Source organism: Bubalus bubalis, chromosome 7 (assembly GCF_019923935.1).
Source record: "Bubalus bubalis isolate 160015118507 breed Murrah chromosome 7, NDDB_SH_1, whole genome shotgun sequence".
In the NCBI taxonomy this organism is placed as follows: domain Eukaryota; kingdom Metazoa; phylum Chordata; class Mammalia; order Artiodactyla; family Bovidae; genus Bubalus; species Bubalus bubalis.
The window spans coordinates 113,841,946-113,863,019 of record NC_059163.1 but is presented as its reverse complement, the minus strand read 5'-3'; the positions used below and the strand labels follow the sequence as shown (position 1 = coordinate 113,863,019).

The window sequence follows — 21,074 nt, the reverse complement described above, 5'->3', positions numbered from 1 at the left end:
TCTAAACATCCTTTTTAAAGACTTAAAAATAAACTGACTTACCAAAAATAAATAAACTATTTCCTTTTCATTTCCACTTAAATATAGCAAGCTATATTTAGACTTAAAACTAGATTTAATATTTTAGCTGTAAAAATTCACTAAGAAATGGAAATTTATCTTAAAATAATATTGAGGTGATAGTTATCAACATTTTTGTGAGGAGTTTTAACCTACAAAAGGGAAGAATATATGACTTTTTGTGAATTTTTTTGATAAACCTTGTGTCTCTAAAGGAATCCATGTTCTCATTTTTTATATTTTTTGTAATAAAAGTCTTAAATAATGTAATTAGATATAGAATAATTTGCTTTAAGAAACACCACTACTTTTAAGAACGAATTAAATATTACTATAGAGTAAGCCTTCCTCAGCGATCAATGCAAAGAAATAGAGGAAAACAACAGAATGGGAAAGACTAGAGATCTCTTCAAGAAAATTAGAGATACCAAGGGAACATTTCATACAAAGATGGGCTTGATAAAGGACAGAAATGGTATGGACCTAACAGAAGCAGAAGATATTAAGAAGAGGTGGCAAGAATACATAAGAACTGTACAAAAAAGATCTTCACAGCCCAGATAATCACTATGTGTGATCACTCATCTAGAGCCAGACATCCTAGAATGTGAAGTCAGGTGGGCCTTAGAAAGCATCACTACGAACAAAGCTAGTGGAGGTGATGGAATTCTAGTTGAGCTATTTCAAATCCTGGAAGATCATGCTGTGAAAGTGCTTCACTCAATATGCCAGCAAATTGGGAAAACTCAGCAGTGGCCACAGGACTGGAAAATGTCAGTTTTCATTCCAATCCCAAAGAAAGGCAATGCCAAAGAATGCTCAAACTACCGCACAATTGTATTCATCTCACACGCTAGTAAAGTGATGCTCAAAATTCTCCAAGCCAGGCTTCAGCAATACATGAACCGTGAACTTCCAGATGTTCAAGCTGGTTTTAGAAAAGGCAGAGGAACCAGAGATCAAATTGCCAACATCCGCTGGATCATGGAAAAAGCAAGAGAGTTCCAGAAAAATATCTATTTCTGCTTTATTGACTATGCCAAAGCCTTTGACTGTGTGGATCACAATAAACTGTGGAAAATTCTGAAGGAGATGGGAATATCAGACCACCTGACCTGCCTATTGAGAAATCTGTATGCAGGTCAGGAAGCAACAATTAGAACTGTACATGGAACAACAGACTGGTTCCAAATAGGAAAAGGAGTACGTCAAGGCTGTATATTCTCACCCTGCTTATTTAACTTATATGCAGAGTACATAATGAGAAACGCTGGACTGGAAGAAACACAAGCTGGAATCAAGATTGCCGGGAGAAATATCAATAACCTCAGATAGGCAGATAACACACCCTTATGGCAGAAAGTGAAGAGGAACTAAAAAGCCTCTTGATGAAAGTGAAAGTGGAGAGTGAAAAAGTTGGCTTAAAGCTCAACATTCAGAAAATGAAAATCATGGCATGTGGTCCCATCACTTCATGGGAAATAGAGGGGGAAACAGTGGAAACAGTGTCAGACTTTATTTCTGGGGGCTCCAAAATCACTGCAGGTGGTGACTGCAGCCATGCAATTAAAAGACGCTTACTCCTTGGAAGGAAAGTTATGACCAACCTAAATAGAATATTCAAAATCAGAGACATTACTTTGCCAACAAAGGTCTGTCTAGTCAAGGCTATGGTTTTTCAAGTGGTCATGTACGGATGTGAGAGTTGGACTGTGAAGAAAGCTGTGCGCCGAAGAATTGATGGTTTTGAAGTGTGGTGTTGGAGAAGACTCTTGAGAGTCCCTTGGACTGCAAGGAGATCCAACCAGTCCTTTCTGAAGGAGATCAGCCCTGGGATTTCTTTGGAAGGAACGATGCTAAAGCTGAAAGTCCAGTACTTTGGCCACCTCATGCAGAGTTGATTCATTGGAAAAGACTGTGATGCTAGGAGGGATTGGGAGCAGGAGGAGAAGGGGTCGACAGAGGATGAGATGGCTGGATGGCATCACTGACTTGATGGACGTGAGTCTGAGTGAACTCTGGGAGTTGGTGATGGACAGGGAGGCCTGGCGTGCTGCAATTCATGGGGTTGCAAAGAGTCGGACATGACTGAGTGACTGAACTGAACTGAACTGATAGAGTTATTAACAGTTGCAAGGTAGAGAAAGGTACAAAAATAACAGGAAATTGTATCAACAATATTTCTTTCTTCTTTTTCTTCCCCCTTACCCAATATGAAGGGGAAACAAATAATGTTTATGACCATCAAATTTTTCTGCAGATCCATATAAGCTATTCTTCTACCCATATATTTGTAATATGTGCTTGTTAATGGCATTAACAGAGTTCAAAGTTCAAATGTGTTAGTGGAGACCTCCTCCATGGGCTTCAGTTCTCCGTAAGGACGCAAAAAACCTAAGTTCTTACCTGTTGCAAGAAAGTTTATTGACAATAAGGAAAGAAAGAACAGAAGAACACCTCAAGAGAGAGGTGGGTTCTGCCAAGGGAGGCAATGGCCCTGAAGAGCTGCAGTACAGAGATTTAAAGGCAATGGCCATTTGCCTAATCCAGGGAGTTGTTCACTGACAGCCTTGATTGACAGCTGCAGGTTATATAACAAGATGCTCTACTCTAGCATGTCCTTCCATAACTCAGTCTGTTATAACTAGATGTATGTATTCATGGAATATTTATGAGCAGTTAATAAAGCCAATGGCCACCGAAGGTTGCTTTAGTACATGATGGTGTGAAGTGTGGGCATGTCCCAGAGTAGGCAAAGTCCTGCCAGAAGGCCTGTGGGGAATTTTTCCAGCCTCCTGACTATTTGGAGTAATGATGGGGGTATGTTAGGATGGGGGTATGTTAGGGCGGGGCTAGTAAATTGCTTGTGGGGGTGGGATTAGGTGGCTATTGAATGTTTAGCTGAAGGGGCACCACTCCTTGCTCTCAGCTAACTTCCTGCCTAATGAAAGGGAGTTCCAGATCTGCTAGTCAAAATATTTTGTTTTACAGACAAAAAAAGTAAAGACTAAAAAGATAAAATTGTATGTCTAAAACCATATGATTAATTTGGAATAAAACCTAGCTACAATCCAGGTATTTTGACAAATGATGAATATACAAATACATAGGTGATATGTGATTATATAACTATATGAATGTTTGTCACATGTAAGTATGTAGGTATTTTTAACATGAAAAATTACTTTGAGAAAAAAACTGACATCAGTCACTGATTTATATTTAGTGCTTTAATTATTAGGGCATCAAAAAGAAAGATAGAGTTTTGCTTACTTAAGTAGCACAGCGCTCATCAGAAGACTATGAAATGTTTATAGTTTCCTCGTAGCACCTCAAAGTTATAATTGAATTCCCTGAGAAAACGACTCTGTGCATGCAAATACTTTGGAGTAACTTTTTAAAAAAACTAGCTTTTGTTAGTTAAATTGCACGTATTTCCCAATTATAAGTTAGTTCATTGTCTTAAGTCCTGAATCTACTAGATTCCAAGGAAATCAATGCATCAGTGAGCTCATAAAAATATGTTTAATACATAGAAATGGCCCTTTCCATACTTTTTAAGAATTAAAGATTTAAATTTATCATGATAGAAACAGTGGACAAAGAAACATTTACCCTTAGTGAATATAACAAAAATTCTCAGAGAAAAAAATACAACTAAAATATTTTCTTTCATTGATTTACTGCCACTGTAATGTTTGAGATCACATATCATTTGAGATTATATCAAAACACTTCAGTAACTAGTCTCCACAAATGGTAGTTGTTATTAAAAAGCAGCAATAACTTTGATAAAAACAGCAGACATTCCTCAGAGAAAAGTTACCCCAGGCATTGTCTGGAGTGTTTTCTTATTCAATAATTTGTCTCAGGAGTTCCTGAGCAATTTTAACTTTTACCTTTATAGATATGCTTCCTTCCATAACTGATAAAGAACCATGAAAACTGGAAAATGGCCAGTTTAATTTTGTAACACACATAAAACCCAACTTAATTTCCCAAATGAGCATTTTGCAAATAGTGAGTGGGAAAAATACATAGAACAGAGGTGGACATTACTGTATCTATTCCCAGGGATAGTGTTGATATTTCCTCTGTTTGGATGACACTCCATCAAACAGAAGCAAAATTACACTATTATACTCTACAGAATTATAATGATTCATCTTGAATCCTTCCTGGAAAATTTGAAAATAAAAGCACAGTTATCTTCATATTTTCTTCTTTATGTAACATATTGTTGAAATTTTACAAATTGACAATTCTTTTCAAAAGAAAGGATTTCTAATGATGTATGGCAAATGTGTATTTAAAGAAGAAATTCTGACTCTCTTTTTGAGGCTTGCATGTTTGTGCGTGTGGTGAGAACAGAAATGGTGGATTAAACACAATCTGCATCTCAAAGACATGCTCCTTTTACTTTTACTTTAATAATTACTTCCAACCTAAAGGTTCATATCATCAAAAGAAAAAAACCCGAAATTTGTGGAAAGAACAAATTACAATTTTCTTTTTAACATACAAAAGCTTATTGCATAGACCAGCTGTATTTGTTTTTGGAAGATAGTGTTAGGGCTCATGGTGGACCACCTCAAAATATGCCAAGATGGCATGTTTGTTACCTCTAATTAAAGTTACTTAAATGACCGATGTGAGACTTCCCTTGTGGTCCAGTGGTTAAGATGTAGCCTTCCAGTGCAGGGGGTGCAGGTTTGATCCCTAGTGGGGGAGCTAGGATCCGCATGACTACTGGTCAAAAAACCAAAATGTAAAACAGAAGCAATATTATAGCAGATTCAATAGACTCTAAAAATGGTCCTGATCAAAAAAATTCTTAAAAAAAAAAAAAAAAAGACCAGTGTGAGAGAGACACTCTGACTCTTCTTTCTGTTTCTCTGGAATCAAGAAATAATCTCTCCTGCGACAGGTCCTCTCCCTTCCTGTGGAGGCAGAAAGACATCTTCATCACCAGAGATAGGAAATCTGGGCAGAGAAGCCTGCATAATGCTTCCCTGGTGGCTCAGATGGTAAAGCATCTGCCTGCAATGTGGGATACCTGGGTTCAATCCCTGTGTCACTCCAGTACTCTTGCTTGGAAAATTCCTTGGATGGAGGAGCCTGGTAGGCTACAGTCCAGGTGTCACAAAGAGTTGGACAAGAGTTGAGCCTTTATAAACAAACCATATTATTTCTTGTATTTACTGCTCCAAGCACAAACTCTATTTAGATGCCTTACTAATTAAGCACCCACAGCCTAAATTCCCTTGTCCTGCTCACAAATTTATTGTTTGTCTAAAAAGTGTAAAAGCTGCCTGCTTTAGCCACTTCTGAGGTCTCATTTCTACAAGTTCTCCATGCAAATGAATTAACATATACTTCTTTTTCTCCTGTAAATCTACCTTGTGTTCATTTTATCATTAGTCCAGCCACAAGGACTCCAGAAGTGAGAGGGGGAACATTCCCCCCTCCCAGACAATAGTCACAAGGGGCCTTTTTTGGAAGTTGTTTTAAAGCCCATGTGCCCCAGAAGTAGGCGTGTATTGTAACTATGGGGTAGAAGGGTAGAAATTTACATGGCAGGTATGGCAGTATACAGTATAGATGCTGGAGCTAAGAAAGTCTAAGAACCAAGCTTTCTTTTCTCCCCAGGCGTAGCTTCTTGACACTTTCCTTTCACCCACCACACAAGCCTATGGGCGTTCTCAAAATGCCTGTTGTGTTAAAATAGTGACAAATGAAATAGGACGTTTATATTCATGAGCTCTTGGATGGCTCTGGCTGCTGCAACAACAGTCTGTACAGGTCCCCTGAGTATCAAATACTAAAATTCAGCAGAAAAGGGGCACAGGAATTTTTTCTCTGACTTCTGGGGTAATAGTTAATATTTACTGCCCCCAGAAATTAGATTTAAAAGTAACATTGCTCCCAAGGGACACAGTCCTCTCCAGTTTAGAGAGTGCTGTTCCCAGGGGATTGCACTCATCACTTGACATGGGATACTGTGACTGTCACACAGCAGCTTTCAGTTTTAAAGTGTGCAATAAGCACACCCCTTCTCAGACCTAGCTATGGTCAAAGACCCTCTTTGTGATCCTCTTCGTGTTACAGAAGAAAACTTGGTTCTGCTCACCCTCCCAAGTAAAGCCGGTCCACTGACACTAGGTTGCGGTGAAGGAACGTGCAGTGTTTATTGCAGGTGCCAGGCACAGAGAATGGGCAGCTCAAAATCAAATCCCAGATGGCTTTCAGGGAGAGGGTTTTAAAAGCAGTGTGACAGGGAGTGCTGCTGAGTGAGTGACCAGCTTATGCATGATTCTTGAATTGGTTGCCATCAATATTAAGTTTCAAGCATCATCAACCTTCTGGTTTCAAACTCCAGCGTCTATATTCTTATGGTCATAAATTTTCATCTGGATCTGGTGGGGATCTGCTTCCTATAAAAACAACCTAGGAATGTGTCGGAGAAGGCGATGGCACCCCACTCCAGTACTCTTGCCTGGAAAATCCCATGGGCAGAGGAGCCTGGTGGGCTGCAGTCCATGGGGTCGCTAAGAGTCAGATACGACTGAGTGACTTCACTTTCACTTCTCACTTTGATTCATTGGAGAAGGAAATGGAAACCCACTCCAGTGTTCTTGCCTGGAGAATCCCAGGGACGGGGAGCCTGGTGGGCTGCTGTCTATCGGGTCGCACAGAGTCGGACACGACTGAAGCGACTTAGCAGCAGTAGCAGCAGGAATGTGTCAGCCCTTTGCCTATATCTTTCAGGGACCTAATGATTCCGCCATGTGGTCCATTTATTCTAAATTGTTACCAATTCCCCAGTCCAACAGCTATTCTTTATTTCTACATCTTCACATTCCTAATTCTTAGCTCTGAAGCAGCCTTTAGAGACTCAGAGACCTGGTAGCCTAAAAGAAAAGACTTTTACTTCAAAGGATAGGGACACAGGGGTTTATTACCAGTTCATCCCTAATTTCTCTCTCTCTCTCACACACACACCCACCCACCCACACCCACACACACCCTCTCACACAGAGAAACCATAGGCTTCTGACAACTGATAACCAAAAATAAGGCAAATCTACAGGATGGATACAGATTTGGACATCTTGAGGACGGAAATCACGTTGAGCAGACACGGAGGACAAGTTTCGTTTGTTTGGTCTTTTTAACCTATGACAACTCTTTCCCTCCCCGTCGGCTGTAGCTGCCAGGCGCAGCCCGTGGAAGCGAGGGTTCGGCGGCAGCCTCCCGGCCTGGCGCCCACGCGCCGCCCGCGCCGCGCCGGGAGGAAGCCAGCCCGGCTCCGCCGGGTGCCTTCGCAACCCCGCGCCAGCGAAGGTTAGGCGACCCCCGCCCAGACGCCTCCCCGCTTCACTCTGGAAGGTGAGAGAAAGACCGGCGCTCTGCTTTTTATTATTTTTCTGTTTTCGAGAAAGGAGAAAACCTAGGCCTTGAAGAGTTCCCGGGGAGCCTGAGCTACGGCGCTACTGCGCCCACGGCGGCCCCGAGCCCCACCTCCCTGCACAGCCTTGGCGAGAGATGGGGTGCCTCCTCTCTCCCGCCGATCCGAAGGTAGGGGGCGCCCCGAGCGGGTTCGGGGAGCAGGGCCGGGGACCTCGGCGAGAGCGGTCCCTTACTCTGGCGGCCCCAGTCCCTGCCGCCGCCGGGAGCAGGAACGGCCGCGATCCCGGGAGCCGAGGCGCCCCGAGGTGCCCGTAGGGCCGGGCTTGACATCAAGGGTCCGAGCTGGGAGCGGGCGCCTCTGGGGCGCGGAGGGAAAGGGAAGGATTCAGCGGCGCTTCAGTGCGAGTCCGGTGGCCGGGGTGTGGGTGAGCAGAGCTGAGCGGGAAGAGCGTATCTAGGGTCCCGTTGGCACTGGTGCAGGGAGGACGCGGCTCCGGGAGAGGGCGAGCCCGGGGAAGCCCGGCAAATTCGGAGGTGGGGTGCCGGGGGGGCTCCAGGCGGGGGCCCCGGACGCCTAGCACCTGCAGCCCCGCTGGCTGACGCCCGGGACCCCGCAGCTGCGCGCCCGGGTCTGCGCTCGGGGGCAGGTATCCCGACACGTCCCAGAGCCTCGAATTACTAGGCTGGGAATTCACCCCCGAGCTTGCGGACCTTTCAGTTATCTTTTAAGGGGACCGAACCACTCTGTTGGATGGAAGCCCAGAGACTTGCTGGGAGACTGTGGAAATCTCCTAAGGCGCTCTCAGCGAAATTTGCCTCCCAAATGCAATTTTAAATTTCAGATTTCTCAAGAGAAAAGAAACTGATGTAAGAAATGGGGAGAGAGGGTGGCTCGTGCCTGCGTGTTTATCAGTTGACCGGAACAGTATTTCTTTACAATTCACATTTTGCCAGATTCTGGCTTTAAAAGTAGATCATGGGGATATTTGAGAACGTGAAACATAGCCATTGTCCCAGGATCACAGCAAAGTGGGCAACAGGTGATATTTTATCATTGCTAGAGGGGAAACAATTGCACGAATTTAATTCTTTTGTGTGATTAGTAACCTTTTTGAGAAGAAAGATGTGTATTTCCGTAAGGCAGGAAAAGATAACAGCAAAGCGACTTTATTTAAGTGTATAAGCTCAGTCCTTCTATGTCCTCTGAGTTCCATGCAGCTCCTCCCATTCTTTTTAAGAACTATCTATTGAAATACTGAAAGTCTATTCACAAGATTCCATATGTCTTGGTGTCACATATAGGTAAATTTTTATAAACAATTACAATATAACAAAATTGCAGTGTCTTTACAAGATACTGCTTTTTCAAAAAACGTCACCGCAGTTGGACCAGGAACTTTTGTTTCTTTAACTTGCTACGCTGAGGATAAAAGTTTGATGTTTCAGCCTGGGAATTCTGAGCGGAGGAGGGGGGTTAAAACCAGGTATAAAAGAGTGAACAAAAATTATGCACCACAAAAGTTTTCACACAGTCAATATCGGATTTCTTCTAAAATAATATTTCATTTTAAAAACATTCTTTATTTCATAATTTGTCTAGTGATCTAAGATGAAGAGAAGTTCACATTTAATATTATTTTTATTATCTGTAAAACATTTATGCTGTATAAAATTGTACAACATTCATTACAACACTTGTTGAAAAGCAGATTGTTATTAAAGATATTTCCATTTCTATTATAGCCTTGTTTATTGTGCTTTTCAGGAAGAAAGAGAAACTAGGGGGTAAGTTTAAGGAAAGAAACCCTCTATGTTTTTTCACCTTTCATTTTAAAGTTATTCCTATAGTATAAATTTTTCAAGTAAAGAAACGGGAGACTTGAATCTCATTAGACAGAATTTTCCTGATGTGCAAAATGTTCCCAGGCTACAAGGAGACACTTTGAAAGGAACAGTTTAACGTTCCCTCTTTGCCCCCTTCTCTCATTTGCAATATCCATTATTTAGTTGTGAGAAGTTATCCTTCCAAGAAAAAATTTACAGAAGGTTCCTTTAGTGTCGAGCATGATCTTAGGTGTTGTGTGTGTACTTGGGGTGGAGTGGAGCTACAGGAAGAGCACAGAAATTTTAACTACATAGTCACAGCAAAATAAAATGAATAAATGAATGGTGAATAAATCAAGAAATGTGAGGTGAGAGAAAGCATAAGGGAAAAAAGATAATCTATCAGTAGGTACAAATAAACATTCATAGGATTCCCCAGAAATACAAGTATTCAAGCTGTAGTGAAAAAAAGACATCAGGAAAATGTCTTTCTTTCTTTTACTCATCATCCATTGAGGGCCTTTCGTGTATGAGACAATTGTAGTTTGCAACAACTCATCAAAGACCTTTAATTAACCTCTCAGAATATTCTTCACATCATACCTGTATCAGTTATCATTCTTCTGCCACAGCCTAGCAAAGCACCTAGCATATTAGATGTTCAGTAAATGCTAGTTGAATGAATAAAGGGACAACTGATTTCTCTTAGCTATTCATTAACAAAAAAGGCCTCCCTTTTAAATAATGTGTAAATTAGTGTCTTTTAGAGAAGGATAGAAGTGTTGCCTTCAGTTTTGTCATGTCCAGTGAATATTCAGGGTGACATTTTTATGACACAGTGTTTTTTTCCTTATTTATGTGCATATAATTATGTGCAAATATTTATGTGTATATATTATAATAGAATTGTACCAGCCACCAACTATACAAACTGATGTACTTCTTTTTCATTTAAGTAAAAATGTTGTAAATATTTTTTACCTTTTCAGTTTTGTGTTCTTATGCGATAGCCTTTATCAGTGAAGATATTTGGGGGCAAACCTCAGACATATTGCAGACTTGGTTCCAGACCATTACAAGGCAAGTCACATGAGTTTCCTTTTCCAGTGTATATAAAACTTATGTTTACACTATAGTCTATTAAGCATGCAATAATATTATGTCTAATAAAACAATGTGCGTGTATGCATGCTAGATAGCTTCAGTTGTGTCTGACTCTTTGCAAGCCTATGGACTGTAGCCTACCAGGCTCCTCTGTCCATGGGATTCTCCAAACCCCAAGGAGAATCCCATGAACAGAATCCCAAGGGCCTCATGGAGAATTCCATGCATAGAATCCCATGCCCTTCTCCAGGGGATCTTCCAAACCCAGTGTCTCTTATTATTCCTCCTTCATTGGCAGGCAAGTCTTTACCACTAGCACCGTCTGGGGAGCCCTAAAACAATGTACATACCTTAATTAAAAATCCATTATTGCTTAAAAAAAAAAAAAGCTATCTGAGCCTTCAGTGAGTCATAGACTTTTTGCTGTAAAGGGTCTTACCTCAGTGTTGGTGGCTGCTGACTGATCAGGGGAGTGATGGTTGCAGAAGGTTGGGCTGGCTGTGGCAGTTTTTTAAAGTAAGACACAATGAAATTTGTCCCATTAATTGTATCTTTTAGGAGTGATTTCTCTGTAGCAAACAACGCTGTTCATTAGTATTTTACCTGCAGTAGAACTCCTTTCAAAGTTGGAGTCAGTCCTCTCAAGCCCTGCTGCTGTTTTATCAACTGAAGTTATGTCATATTCTAAATCCTTTGTTGTCATTTCAACAACCTTCACAACATTTTGACTGGGAGAAGATTCCATTTTAAGAAACCATTTTCTTTGCTCATTCATAAGAAGCAACTCCTTACCCCTTAAAGTTTTATCATGAGATTATAACAATTCAGTTAGTTCTTCAGGCTCCACTTGCTATTTCCACCACAGATGCAGTTACCTCTTCCACTGAAGTCTTGACTCCTCATAGTCATCATTATGGTTGAAATGATCTGCCCAACTCCTGTTCATATTGACATGTTGACTGTTCTCATAAATCACAAATATTCTTAACAGTATCCAGAATGGTGAAACCTTCTAGAAGTTTTTCAATTGACTTTGCCCAAATCCATCAGAGGAATCATTATCTATGGCAGCTATAGCTTTACAAAATTCTCTATCTTAATAAGACTTCAAAGTTGAAATTACTCTTTGATCCATGGGCTGCAGAATGGATGTCATGTTAGCAGGCATGGAAACAATATGAATTCTCTTACATCTCATCAGCCTTTTGGGTGACCAGTTGTATTGTCAATGTGCAGTGATACTTTGATAGGAACTTTTTTTTTTTTTCCCTCTGAGCAGTAGATCTCAACAGCAGGCATAAAAAATTTGGTAGGCTGTGTTGTCAATATACATGTTTTGTTGTTTCATTTATTAAGCATTGACAGAATAGACTGAGCAGAATTCTTAAGGGCCCCAGTATTCTCTGAATAATAAACATGCATTGGCTCAATTTAAAGTCACTAGAGCATTAGCCCTTAACAAGAGAGTTAGCCTGTCCTTTGAAGCTTTGGAGCCAGGTACTGACTTGTCCTCTCTAGCTATGGAAGTCCTAGAGGGCATCTTCTTCCAATATAAGACTGTTTTGTCTACACTGAAAAATTGTTAAGTGTAACCACCTTCATTATTTATATGAGCTAGATCTTCTGGGTTACTTGCTGCAGCTTCTACATCAGTACTTGATGCTTCCCTTTGCACTTTGAGGTTATAGAGAAGGCTTCTTCTTTTCTTAAACCTCATGAGCCAATCTCTGCTAGCTTTAGACTCTTCTGCAGCTTCCTCACCTCTCTTAGCCTTGACAGAATTGGAGAGAGTTAGAGCCTTGGTCTGGATTAGGGTTTGGTTTAAGGGAATGTCACTGGTTTGATCTTTTATCCAGACCGTTAAAGCTTCCTCTGTATCTACAGTAAGGCAGTTTCTTTACTAATCATTCATGTATTAATTTTCGTGCCTGGAGAATCCCAGGGACGGGGGAACCTGGTGGGTTGCCGTCTATGGGGTTGCACAGAGTCAGACACGACTGACTGAAGTGACTTAGCAGCAGCAGCATGGATTAACTGTAGTAGCACTTTTAATTTCCTTCAAGAACTCCTTTGCATTCACAAGTTGCCTAACTATTTGGCAAAAGAAACATAGGTTTCAGCCTATCTGGGCCTTTGACATGCCTTGCTTACTAAGCTTAATTGTTTCTAGCTTTTGATTTAAAATGAAAGACCTGAAACTCTTCTTTTCACTTGAATGCTTAGAGGCCATTGTAGAATTAACAACTGGCCTAATTTCAATATTGTGTCCCAGAGAGTAGGGAGGCCTGAGGAGAGGGGGAGAGAAGGCGGAACAGACACAATGTGTGTGGATTAAGTCACATCTTATATGGATACAGTTCCTAGTGTCCCAAAACAATTACAATAGTACATCAACAATCACTGACCACAGATCAACATAACAAGTAGTCATGAAAAATTTGAACTATCGAGAGAATTACCGAATGTGGCACTGAGACACAAAGTAAGCATGTGCTGTTGGAGAAATGGTGCTGATATCCTTGCTCTATGCAGGGTTGCCAAAAACCTTCAGTTTGTAAAATCACACTGTAAGTGAAATAAAGTGAAGGACTCATTTTATAATGAGGCCTGATCATAATTTAAAGTTGAAACATGGTAAATTATCACAATTGCCTACGTAGGTACTCTTCATTTCATTTTGGGGCCCTTTGTAACCTTGTCTAATTTCAGTGGTTCTAATATATGTGTAGATGTAAATAGACATACATACATATATGCATATATATTCAATATTCTATATATTCATACATTGAATATTAAATATATATGAATATAGAAAAAAATGGACATTCAATGTTCAATGTATTAATATATCTGTATATATTCAATACATAAATATATACATATATTATTGTATACATTGTATATATAACATGTTTTTACATATGTACATATATGTATGCATGTATGTTTACATATACACATATACTACAACCATGGCTCAGATGGTAAAGAATCTGCCTGCAATGCAGGAGACCCAGGTTCCATCCCTGAGTCAGGAAGATTCTGTGGAAGAGAAAATGGCAACCTGCTCCAGTATTCTTGCCTGGAAAATTCCATGGGCAGAGGAGTTTACATGGTTTACAGTCCATGGGGTTGCAAATAGTCAGACATGACTAAGCACACACGTACACACATATATACACATATAGTCATACTCTATGCTAAATTTGTCCATGTTCCCCAGATGACTCATTTCTGTTATTTTTTTTTTTTTCTTTTACTCAAGCTGAGAAAATTAAACTACTTTTGTAAATTGATTAAGTAACATATTTATTTAGCATATACTATGTACAACATACTCTATTAAGCATCATTAAAATCATGAAAATAATAAAGACATTTTCCCTTTTCTCCATCAGAGTGTCACAGAGAGAACTGACCATGCACTGGAGGCACCCTGAATTTTAGACTCACGCCACATTCTTCTGTCATCACCAATAGTGCTGCTTCTCCTCTTACTTCACATTTGGGACAGTAATTTTTACTCTCAAGATGTTTTACCCTACAATTACATGTCCCCAGAAAACACAAAGCCATTATAGAGTATACTGTCCAGTTTCTCTTCTGTCCTTGCCTTGGTCGCAGGGGGGACAATCAGTAGCTACCGATGTACAACTAAAGAGGACTGTTTTCAAAAAGTGAATCCAGAGAAGAACAGCTGAGTATAAAGGAATCATAGTAACAAGCAGCCTTACAGACTGTGCGTGTAAATAGGAAGGGGAAGAAGCCATAGGGAGCCAGGGGGTCACTGGAGCTCAGGAAATGAGGCAGGAAGGTCCAATCGAGGCTGCCCTGATTAGAAGCTCATGGAACTGTCCAGGGGAGCGGCAGGAAGCCCATTGACTGGGAATATGATGAATGGGATGATTCAGTAAGCCTGGTGAGTCACTATCACACCTACCAGTAATCTTTTTCAACTTGAGACAATATCAATGTAAATTATTGATTAGCACCTAAGAATAAATGAATAAGATCCTGAACTTTTGAATTCATTTATCTTTAAAAGGGGTTTCCCTGGTGCCTCGGCTGGTAAAGGATCCGCCTGCAATGTGGGAGACCTGGGTTTGATCCCTGGGTTGGGAAGATCCCTGGAGAAGGGAAGACAACCCACTCCAGTATTCTGGCCTGGAGAATTCCATGGACAAAGAGTCGGACATGACTGAGTGATATCTCACTTTAAAGGAATGCAATTGGCCTTCAGAAATTTAATAATGTAGGATCTGTTATAGAAATTGTAAAAAAAACTTTTGAATTTCTCATAGTACATCAATGCTTATATCATGCTATTTGAAAATTGCTGTATGTATACTTGAAAAGTTATTTATGACAAAGGTATATGCACAATAAGATTTGCCCTTTGGAAATTTATTGGCCCAAGATCTATATATCCCTTATAAATAGAAGATAATTATTTACTATTAATTTAAATATATATGTATTTTTATAGTTTTAAACATAATTACCCAACTATAGATCTAGAAATAGATTGATACACTTACACTGATTTTTTTAAGATATATGTATCTAAAATATATGTATCTCCATATATATCCATATATGTATATATATATTTCTGTCTATCTATCTATATCTATCTATATCAGGATATCTGTTACAAGGTATACGCATCAGAATTAACTAACTGTTGCTATCCTGAGTATTCTAGAGGATATTCTTGTTTAGAAAAAAATGGGAAGTGCTTGCTTTTTTAAAGGGGAAAAGGTTTTCCTTTTGCCTCTTCTTGATATACTATAGGCAATTGTGTACTTCATTAGAAAATAATGTCAAATCTGTAATATGTAACAGTAAATAAATAATATCATTGTGGTATTAATATTATTAATATCCCTGAGGTGACAAAATTTGTGGTATGTTATATTAGTATCCGGAGAAGGCAATGGCACCCCACTCCAGTACTCTTGCCTGGAGAATCCCATGGATGAAGGAGCCTGGTAGGTTACAGTCCATGGGGTCTCTAAGAGTCGGACACGACTGAGCAATTTCACTTTCATGCATTGGAGAAGGAAATGGCAACCCACCCAGTATTCTTGCCTGGAGAATCCCAGGAACAGAGGAGCCTGTTGGGCTGCCATCCATGGGGTTGCACAGAGCCGGACACGATTGATGTGACTTAGCAGCAGTAGCATATTAGTATCACTTCTTTATGCTATAATATCTTCCTTAAACAAAATGAATTTATTCAATCTTTTTAAGGCTGAAATATATTTTCAATCTTTAAATTAAAAAATAAACAAGTAAATTTTGTTTTTAAATATACCAGCAGCTAGCTGGTCAGTGGTTTAATTCATGATAATTTGCAGGTCTCAGAGAACTGAGACTTGATCACAGGATGATTTTGCTGTCAAGATTGTGTTCATGTAAACATTTACTGAGTGACTACTCTGTACATGTAGGTCCTGTGATAGTGTATCTACACTTGAGAAGCTCAAATCTGAAGATTTTATGAACTTGATATATTTGGGATATTAGACTCTGGTTTGAATTTTTCATTTTCCCACATATATTTACTTAACAGTGCCATGATGAAGTTACTGTGCCATGTTTTATGGTTGATATCACAGTGAGTAAAGGACAGTTTCTGCTTTCCCATTGGTTATACATAAATAAGATAAACTAGTTTTTATTATACTTGCAGTGCAAAGCAAACTGTGTCATATAGTATCAGACTCTATAAACAGAAATATGTGGGGATTCAAAGGAGATCATATCCAATTGAATAGATCAAGGAATAATTTAGGGCAGGTTACTTTCAAGTTTGACCTTGATTGATGTAGGATAGAAAGAAACATCTAAGATATGACTACAACAGGTATCTCCACTAGACAAAAGTATTAATTAGCTATTATAAGTAGATATCTTGAAGTTCTTATCCACATTTTCCTTTTCCTTCCCTTACATTTTTCCTACATAAGTGAAAAAAAAAGGTCTACTTTGTTTTTTTTTTTTTGGTCTACTGTTCTAACATGAGTCAATACATCATAGAAATGATGATGATAGATTTAAACTTACTATAATTGTTATGGCTGATATTTGCACTGTACTTGGTGCCAGGTAAAGACTTCACTAACCTTTCTTAGTAAATTAATAAGGTAACAGGAGAAAATGGTAAAATTTTGCTTTCTTCTCAATGGATTAATTTATAGTTGTCATGATTTTTTTTTAAGTTCCTAACTAGTGTCTTTCTATTCCAAGCAGGAGTATAATATGGATTCAGAGCTCAAGGATTATTATAACAAAACATCTGCTGGCGAGAACAATACTGCTGCTCTTCGGAACTCTGATTTCCCAGTCTGGGATGACTATAAAAGCAGTGTTGATGACTTGCAGTATTTTTTGATTGGACTCTATACACTTGTAAGTCTTCTTGGTTTTATGGGGAATCTACTTATTTTGATGGCTCTCATGAGGAAGCGAAATCAGAAGACTACAGTCAACTTCCTCATAGGGAACCTGGCCTTCTCTGATATCTTGGTTGTGCTGTTTTGCTCACCTTTCACACTGACCTCGGTCTTGCTGGATCAGTGGATGTTTGGCAGGGTCATGTGTCACATTATGCCTTTCCTTCAATGTGTGACGGTTCTGGTTTCCACTTTAATTTTAATATCCATCGCCATTGTCAGGTATCATATGATAAAACATCCTGTATCTAATCATTTAACAGCTAACCATGGCTATTTCCTGATCGCCACTGTCTGGACACTGGGTTTTGCAATGTGTTCTCCTCTCCCAGTGTTTCATAGCCTCGTGGAACTTCAGGAGACCTTTGGCTCAGCATTGCTGAGCAACAGGTATCTATGTGTTGAGTCATGGCCATCTGATGCATACCGAATTGCTTTCACTATCTCTTTATTGCTTGTTCAGTATATTCTGCCCTTAGTTTGTCTAACTGTAAGTCATACTAGTGTCTGCAGGAGTATAAGCTGTGGATTGTCCAACAAAGAAAACCAACTGGAAGAAAAAGAGATGATCAACTTAACTCTCCATCCTTCCCAAAAGAGTGGGCCCCAAGTGAAGCTCCCCAGCAGCCAGAAGTGGAGCTACTCATTCATCAGGAAGCACAGAAGGCGGTACAGCAAGAAGACAGCCTGTGTGCTGCCTGCCCCAGCCAGGCCGCCCCTGGAGAACCGCCCCGGAAGGCTTCCGGAGCATGCGGGCTCCAGGAAGAGTCCGCTCCCTTCATCCAGTAAGTTCATACCAGGGGTGCCCACCTGCTTCGAGGTGAAACCAGAAGAAAACTCAGATGTTCATGAGATGAGAGTAAACCAGTCTATCATGAGAATTAAAAAGAGATCTCGAAGTGTTTTCTACAGACTGACTATCTTGATACTAGTGTTTGCGGTGAGCTGGATGCCTCTACACCTTTTCCACGTGGTGACCGATTTTAATGATAACCTGATCTCAAACAGACATTTCAAGTTGGTGTATTGCATATGTCACTTGCTGGGCATGATGTCCTGTTGTCTTAATCCAATTCTGTATGGATTTCTTAATAATGGGATCAAAGCCGACTTAAGGTCTCTTATACACTGTCTGCATATGTCATAATTCTCAGTGTTTACTAAGGAGAAAAAAAGTGTGGTGATCACCTAAAATATACTCATAGTAACTATGTATTTATAATCAACAAATTTCATTAACATGTGGAGTTTATGTATAAGAGCTGTGAATTTGGATGTCAGTTCATAATATATAGAAGATAATTTTAATGTGTTATATAAGATAAATTCATTTAGTTGTGTAAAGTCATTGTCAATCCAGTCTGTAATTTCATTTTAAAGAGTAGTTATATTACCTTCCATTTCAGCTTGTCTGTAAACCAATGAATTGTAAGTTCCTGCTTAAAATAAAAATTGTATTTAACCACCTCAGTATTTTTTGCTCAAAATTTTAAGTAAAAAAAAAAAATCTTATTTTTCCTAAGACATTTAACTTCAAATATGAGGACTATCTATTAGTCTTCATTTTTACTTCACAGATTTCTTAATATTTTACTTCTGAAAATACAGAAAACTTTCAGTATGCCCAGAAAACCATAAATAAATGACAGATATATATTGTTGTTCTTGTTTAGTCACTAAGTCATGTCTGACTCTGAGACTGCATGCTCCACTGTCCATGGGATTTCCCACACAAGAATACTGGATGGGTTGCTATTTCATTCTCCAGGGAATCTTCCTGACCCATGGATGGAACCCCATCTCCTGCATTGGCAGGTGGATTCTTTATTGCTAAGTCACTAGGGAATTCCCCCTTGGATATAGGCCTAAGTCATAAATTTAATTGCCAACAGTGGGTACAGTTTTGGAATCTCCACAGGAAAATATTTATTTTCTATCATTGATGATTGCTCAAGTTATCAATTTATTATCACTATCCTAGTTGTTGTTCAGTTGCTAAGTCGTGTCCAACTCTTTGCAACCCCATAGACTGCTGCATGCCAGGCTTACCTGTCTTTCACTGCCTCCTGGGGTTTGCTCAAACTCATGTCCATTGAGTTGATGATGCCATCCAACCATCTTATCCTCTGTTGACCCCTTCTCCACCTGCCCTCAATCTTTCCCAGCATCAGGGAAAAAGTTGTGTTTGTTTTGCTTTTCCAGTGAGTCAGCTCTTTGTATCAGTTGTTCAAAGTATTGATGGTTCAGCTTCAGTATCTGTCCTTCCAATGAATATTCAGGATTGATTTCCTTTAGGGTTGACTGGTTAGAACTCCTGCTGTCCAAGGGACTCTCAAGAAGCTTCTCCAGCACCACAGTTTGAAAGCATCAATTCTTTGGCGCTCAGCCTTCTGTATGGGTCAACTCTCACATCTGTATATGACTTCTGCAAAAACCATAGCTTTGACTATATGGACCTTTGTCGGCAAAGTAATGTCTGTGCTTTTTAATACCTTGTCTAGGTTTGTCATAGCTGTTCTTCCAAAGAGCAAGCATCTTTTAATTTTAGGGCTGCAGACACCAACCTCAGTGATTTTGGAGCCCAAGAAAATAAAGCCTGTCACTGTTTCAATTGTTCCCTAAGTGTTTCCTATTTGCCATGAAGTGATGGGACTGATGCCATGATTGTACTTTTTTGAATGTTGGGTTTTAAGTCAGCTTTTTCACTTTTGTCTTTCACCATCAGGAAGCTCTAGGTTCTTCTTTACTTTCTGCCACTAGGGTGGTATCATCTGCTTATCTGAGGTTATTGATATTTATAACTGTTGCTTTTTGACCTGCATACAATTTTCTCAGGAGGCAGGTAAGGTGGTCTGACATTCCCATCTCTTTAAGAATTTTCCACAGTGGTGATCCACACAGTCAAAGGCTTTAACACAGTCAATGAAGCAAAAGAGAATGTTTCTTTGGATTTCTCTTGCTTTTTCTGTGATCCAGCAGATGTTGTCAATTTTATTTCTGGCTTCTCTGCCTTTACTAAGTCTAATTTGTACATCTGGAAGTTCTCAGTTCATGTACTGTTATAGCATAGCTTGAAGGATTACCTTGCTAGCATGTGAAATGAGCACAATTGTGCTGTAGTTTGATCATTCTTTAGTACTGCCCTTCTTTGGAGTTGGAATGAAAACTGACCTTTTGTAGTCCTGTGGCCACTGCTGAGTTTTTCCAAATTTGCTGGCATATTGAGTGCAGCATTTCAACAGCATCACCATTTAGGATTTTAAATAACTCAGCTGGAATTCCATTACCTCCACTACCCTTGTTTGTAGTAATGCTTCCTAGTGGTTTTCCCTACTTTCTTCAATTTAAATCTGAATTTTGCAATGAGGAGTTATGATCTGAGCCACAGTTAGCTCCAAGTCTTGTTCTTCCTGACTATATAGAGCTTCCCCATCTTCAGCTGCAAAGAATATAATCAATCTGATTTCAATATTGACCTCTGGTGATGTCCATGTGTAGAGCTATCTTTTCTGTTTTTGGAAGAGGATGTATATTACGATCAGAGAACTCTCTTGGCAAAACTCTGTTAGCCTTTGCCCTACTTCGTTTTGTTCTACAAGGCCAAACCTTCCTGTTCCTCCAGGTACTTTTTGACTTCCTCCCTTTGCATTCCAGTCCCCTATAATGAAAAGGACACTTATTTTTGGTGTTAGTTCTAGATGGAATTTTAGGTCTTCACAGAACCATCCTACTTCAGCTTCTTCAGCATTAGTGGTTGGGGCATAGACTTGGATTACTATAATGCTGAATGTACTGCTCACATAGCTCACCAAGAAATGAGGCAGCTTGGGGTTCCCAGGGCATTCTCTGCCAATCACTACAAGCCACCCTATCCATACTGGTATGTCATCTTGTATTGTGACAAAAACATCTGCTTTTCAGTTTCTTTCTAGATTTTCTAACACAAAACTAGGTACAAGCCTCTCTGCTTTTAGCTTCCCTCTAATCTGTCTGGGGTTATATGAGTGTCCTAAATTTTGACATGATAGCAGAGAAAACTTTGGTTCACTATTCTCTTTACTTCTTCTTCTTACTGTATGGTCTTCTGCTTCTTTCTGCCTACTAAGAATGCCCCTTGCTAATAAAATCTTCATTTTTCGCTGCTCTATGGCAAGTGAGAAACGCTGGGCTGGAAGAAGCACAAGCTGGAATCAAGATTGCTGGCAGAAATATCAA

General features: G+C 39.7%; 1 protein-coding gene and 1 pseudogene across 4 annotated transcripts; one reads left to right on the top strand and one right to left on the bottom strand.

The window, feature by feature from the left end:
• Positions 1-7,172: 7,172 nt before the first annotated feature.
• On the top strand, positions 7,173-18,329 carry NPY5R (neuropeptide Y receptor Y5). 4 transcript variants are annotated; one of them, XM_006066824.4, is made up of 3 exons: positions 7,173-7,449; positions 10,284-10,374; positions 16,657-18,329. In XM_006066824.4, the coding sequence occupies exon 3, from the start codon at positions 16,666-16,668 to the stop codon at positions 18,004-18,006; it is 1,341 nt and encodes a 446-aa protein (XP_006066886.1). In that variant the 5' UTR covers positions 7,173-7,449; positions 10,284-10,374; positions 16,657-16,665; the 3' UTR covers positions 18,007-18,329. The 4 variants fall into 4 exon arrangements, with proteins under 4 accessions (XP_006066886.1, XP_044802188.1, XP_044802186.1 ...); XM_044946251.2 differs by lacking the exon at positions 7,173-7,449 and adding an exon at positions 7,472-7,638; XM_044946252.2 differs by lacking the exon at positions 7,173-7,449 and adding an exon at positions 7,673-7,895.
• LOC123465985 lies at positions 7,800-13,098 on the bottom strand (annotated as a pseudogene).
• Positions 18,330-21,074: the final 2,745 nt, after the last annotated feature.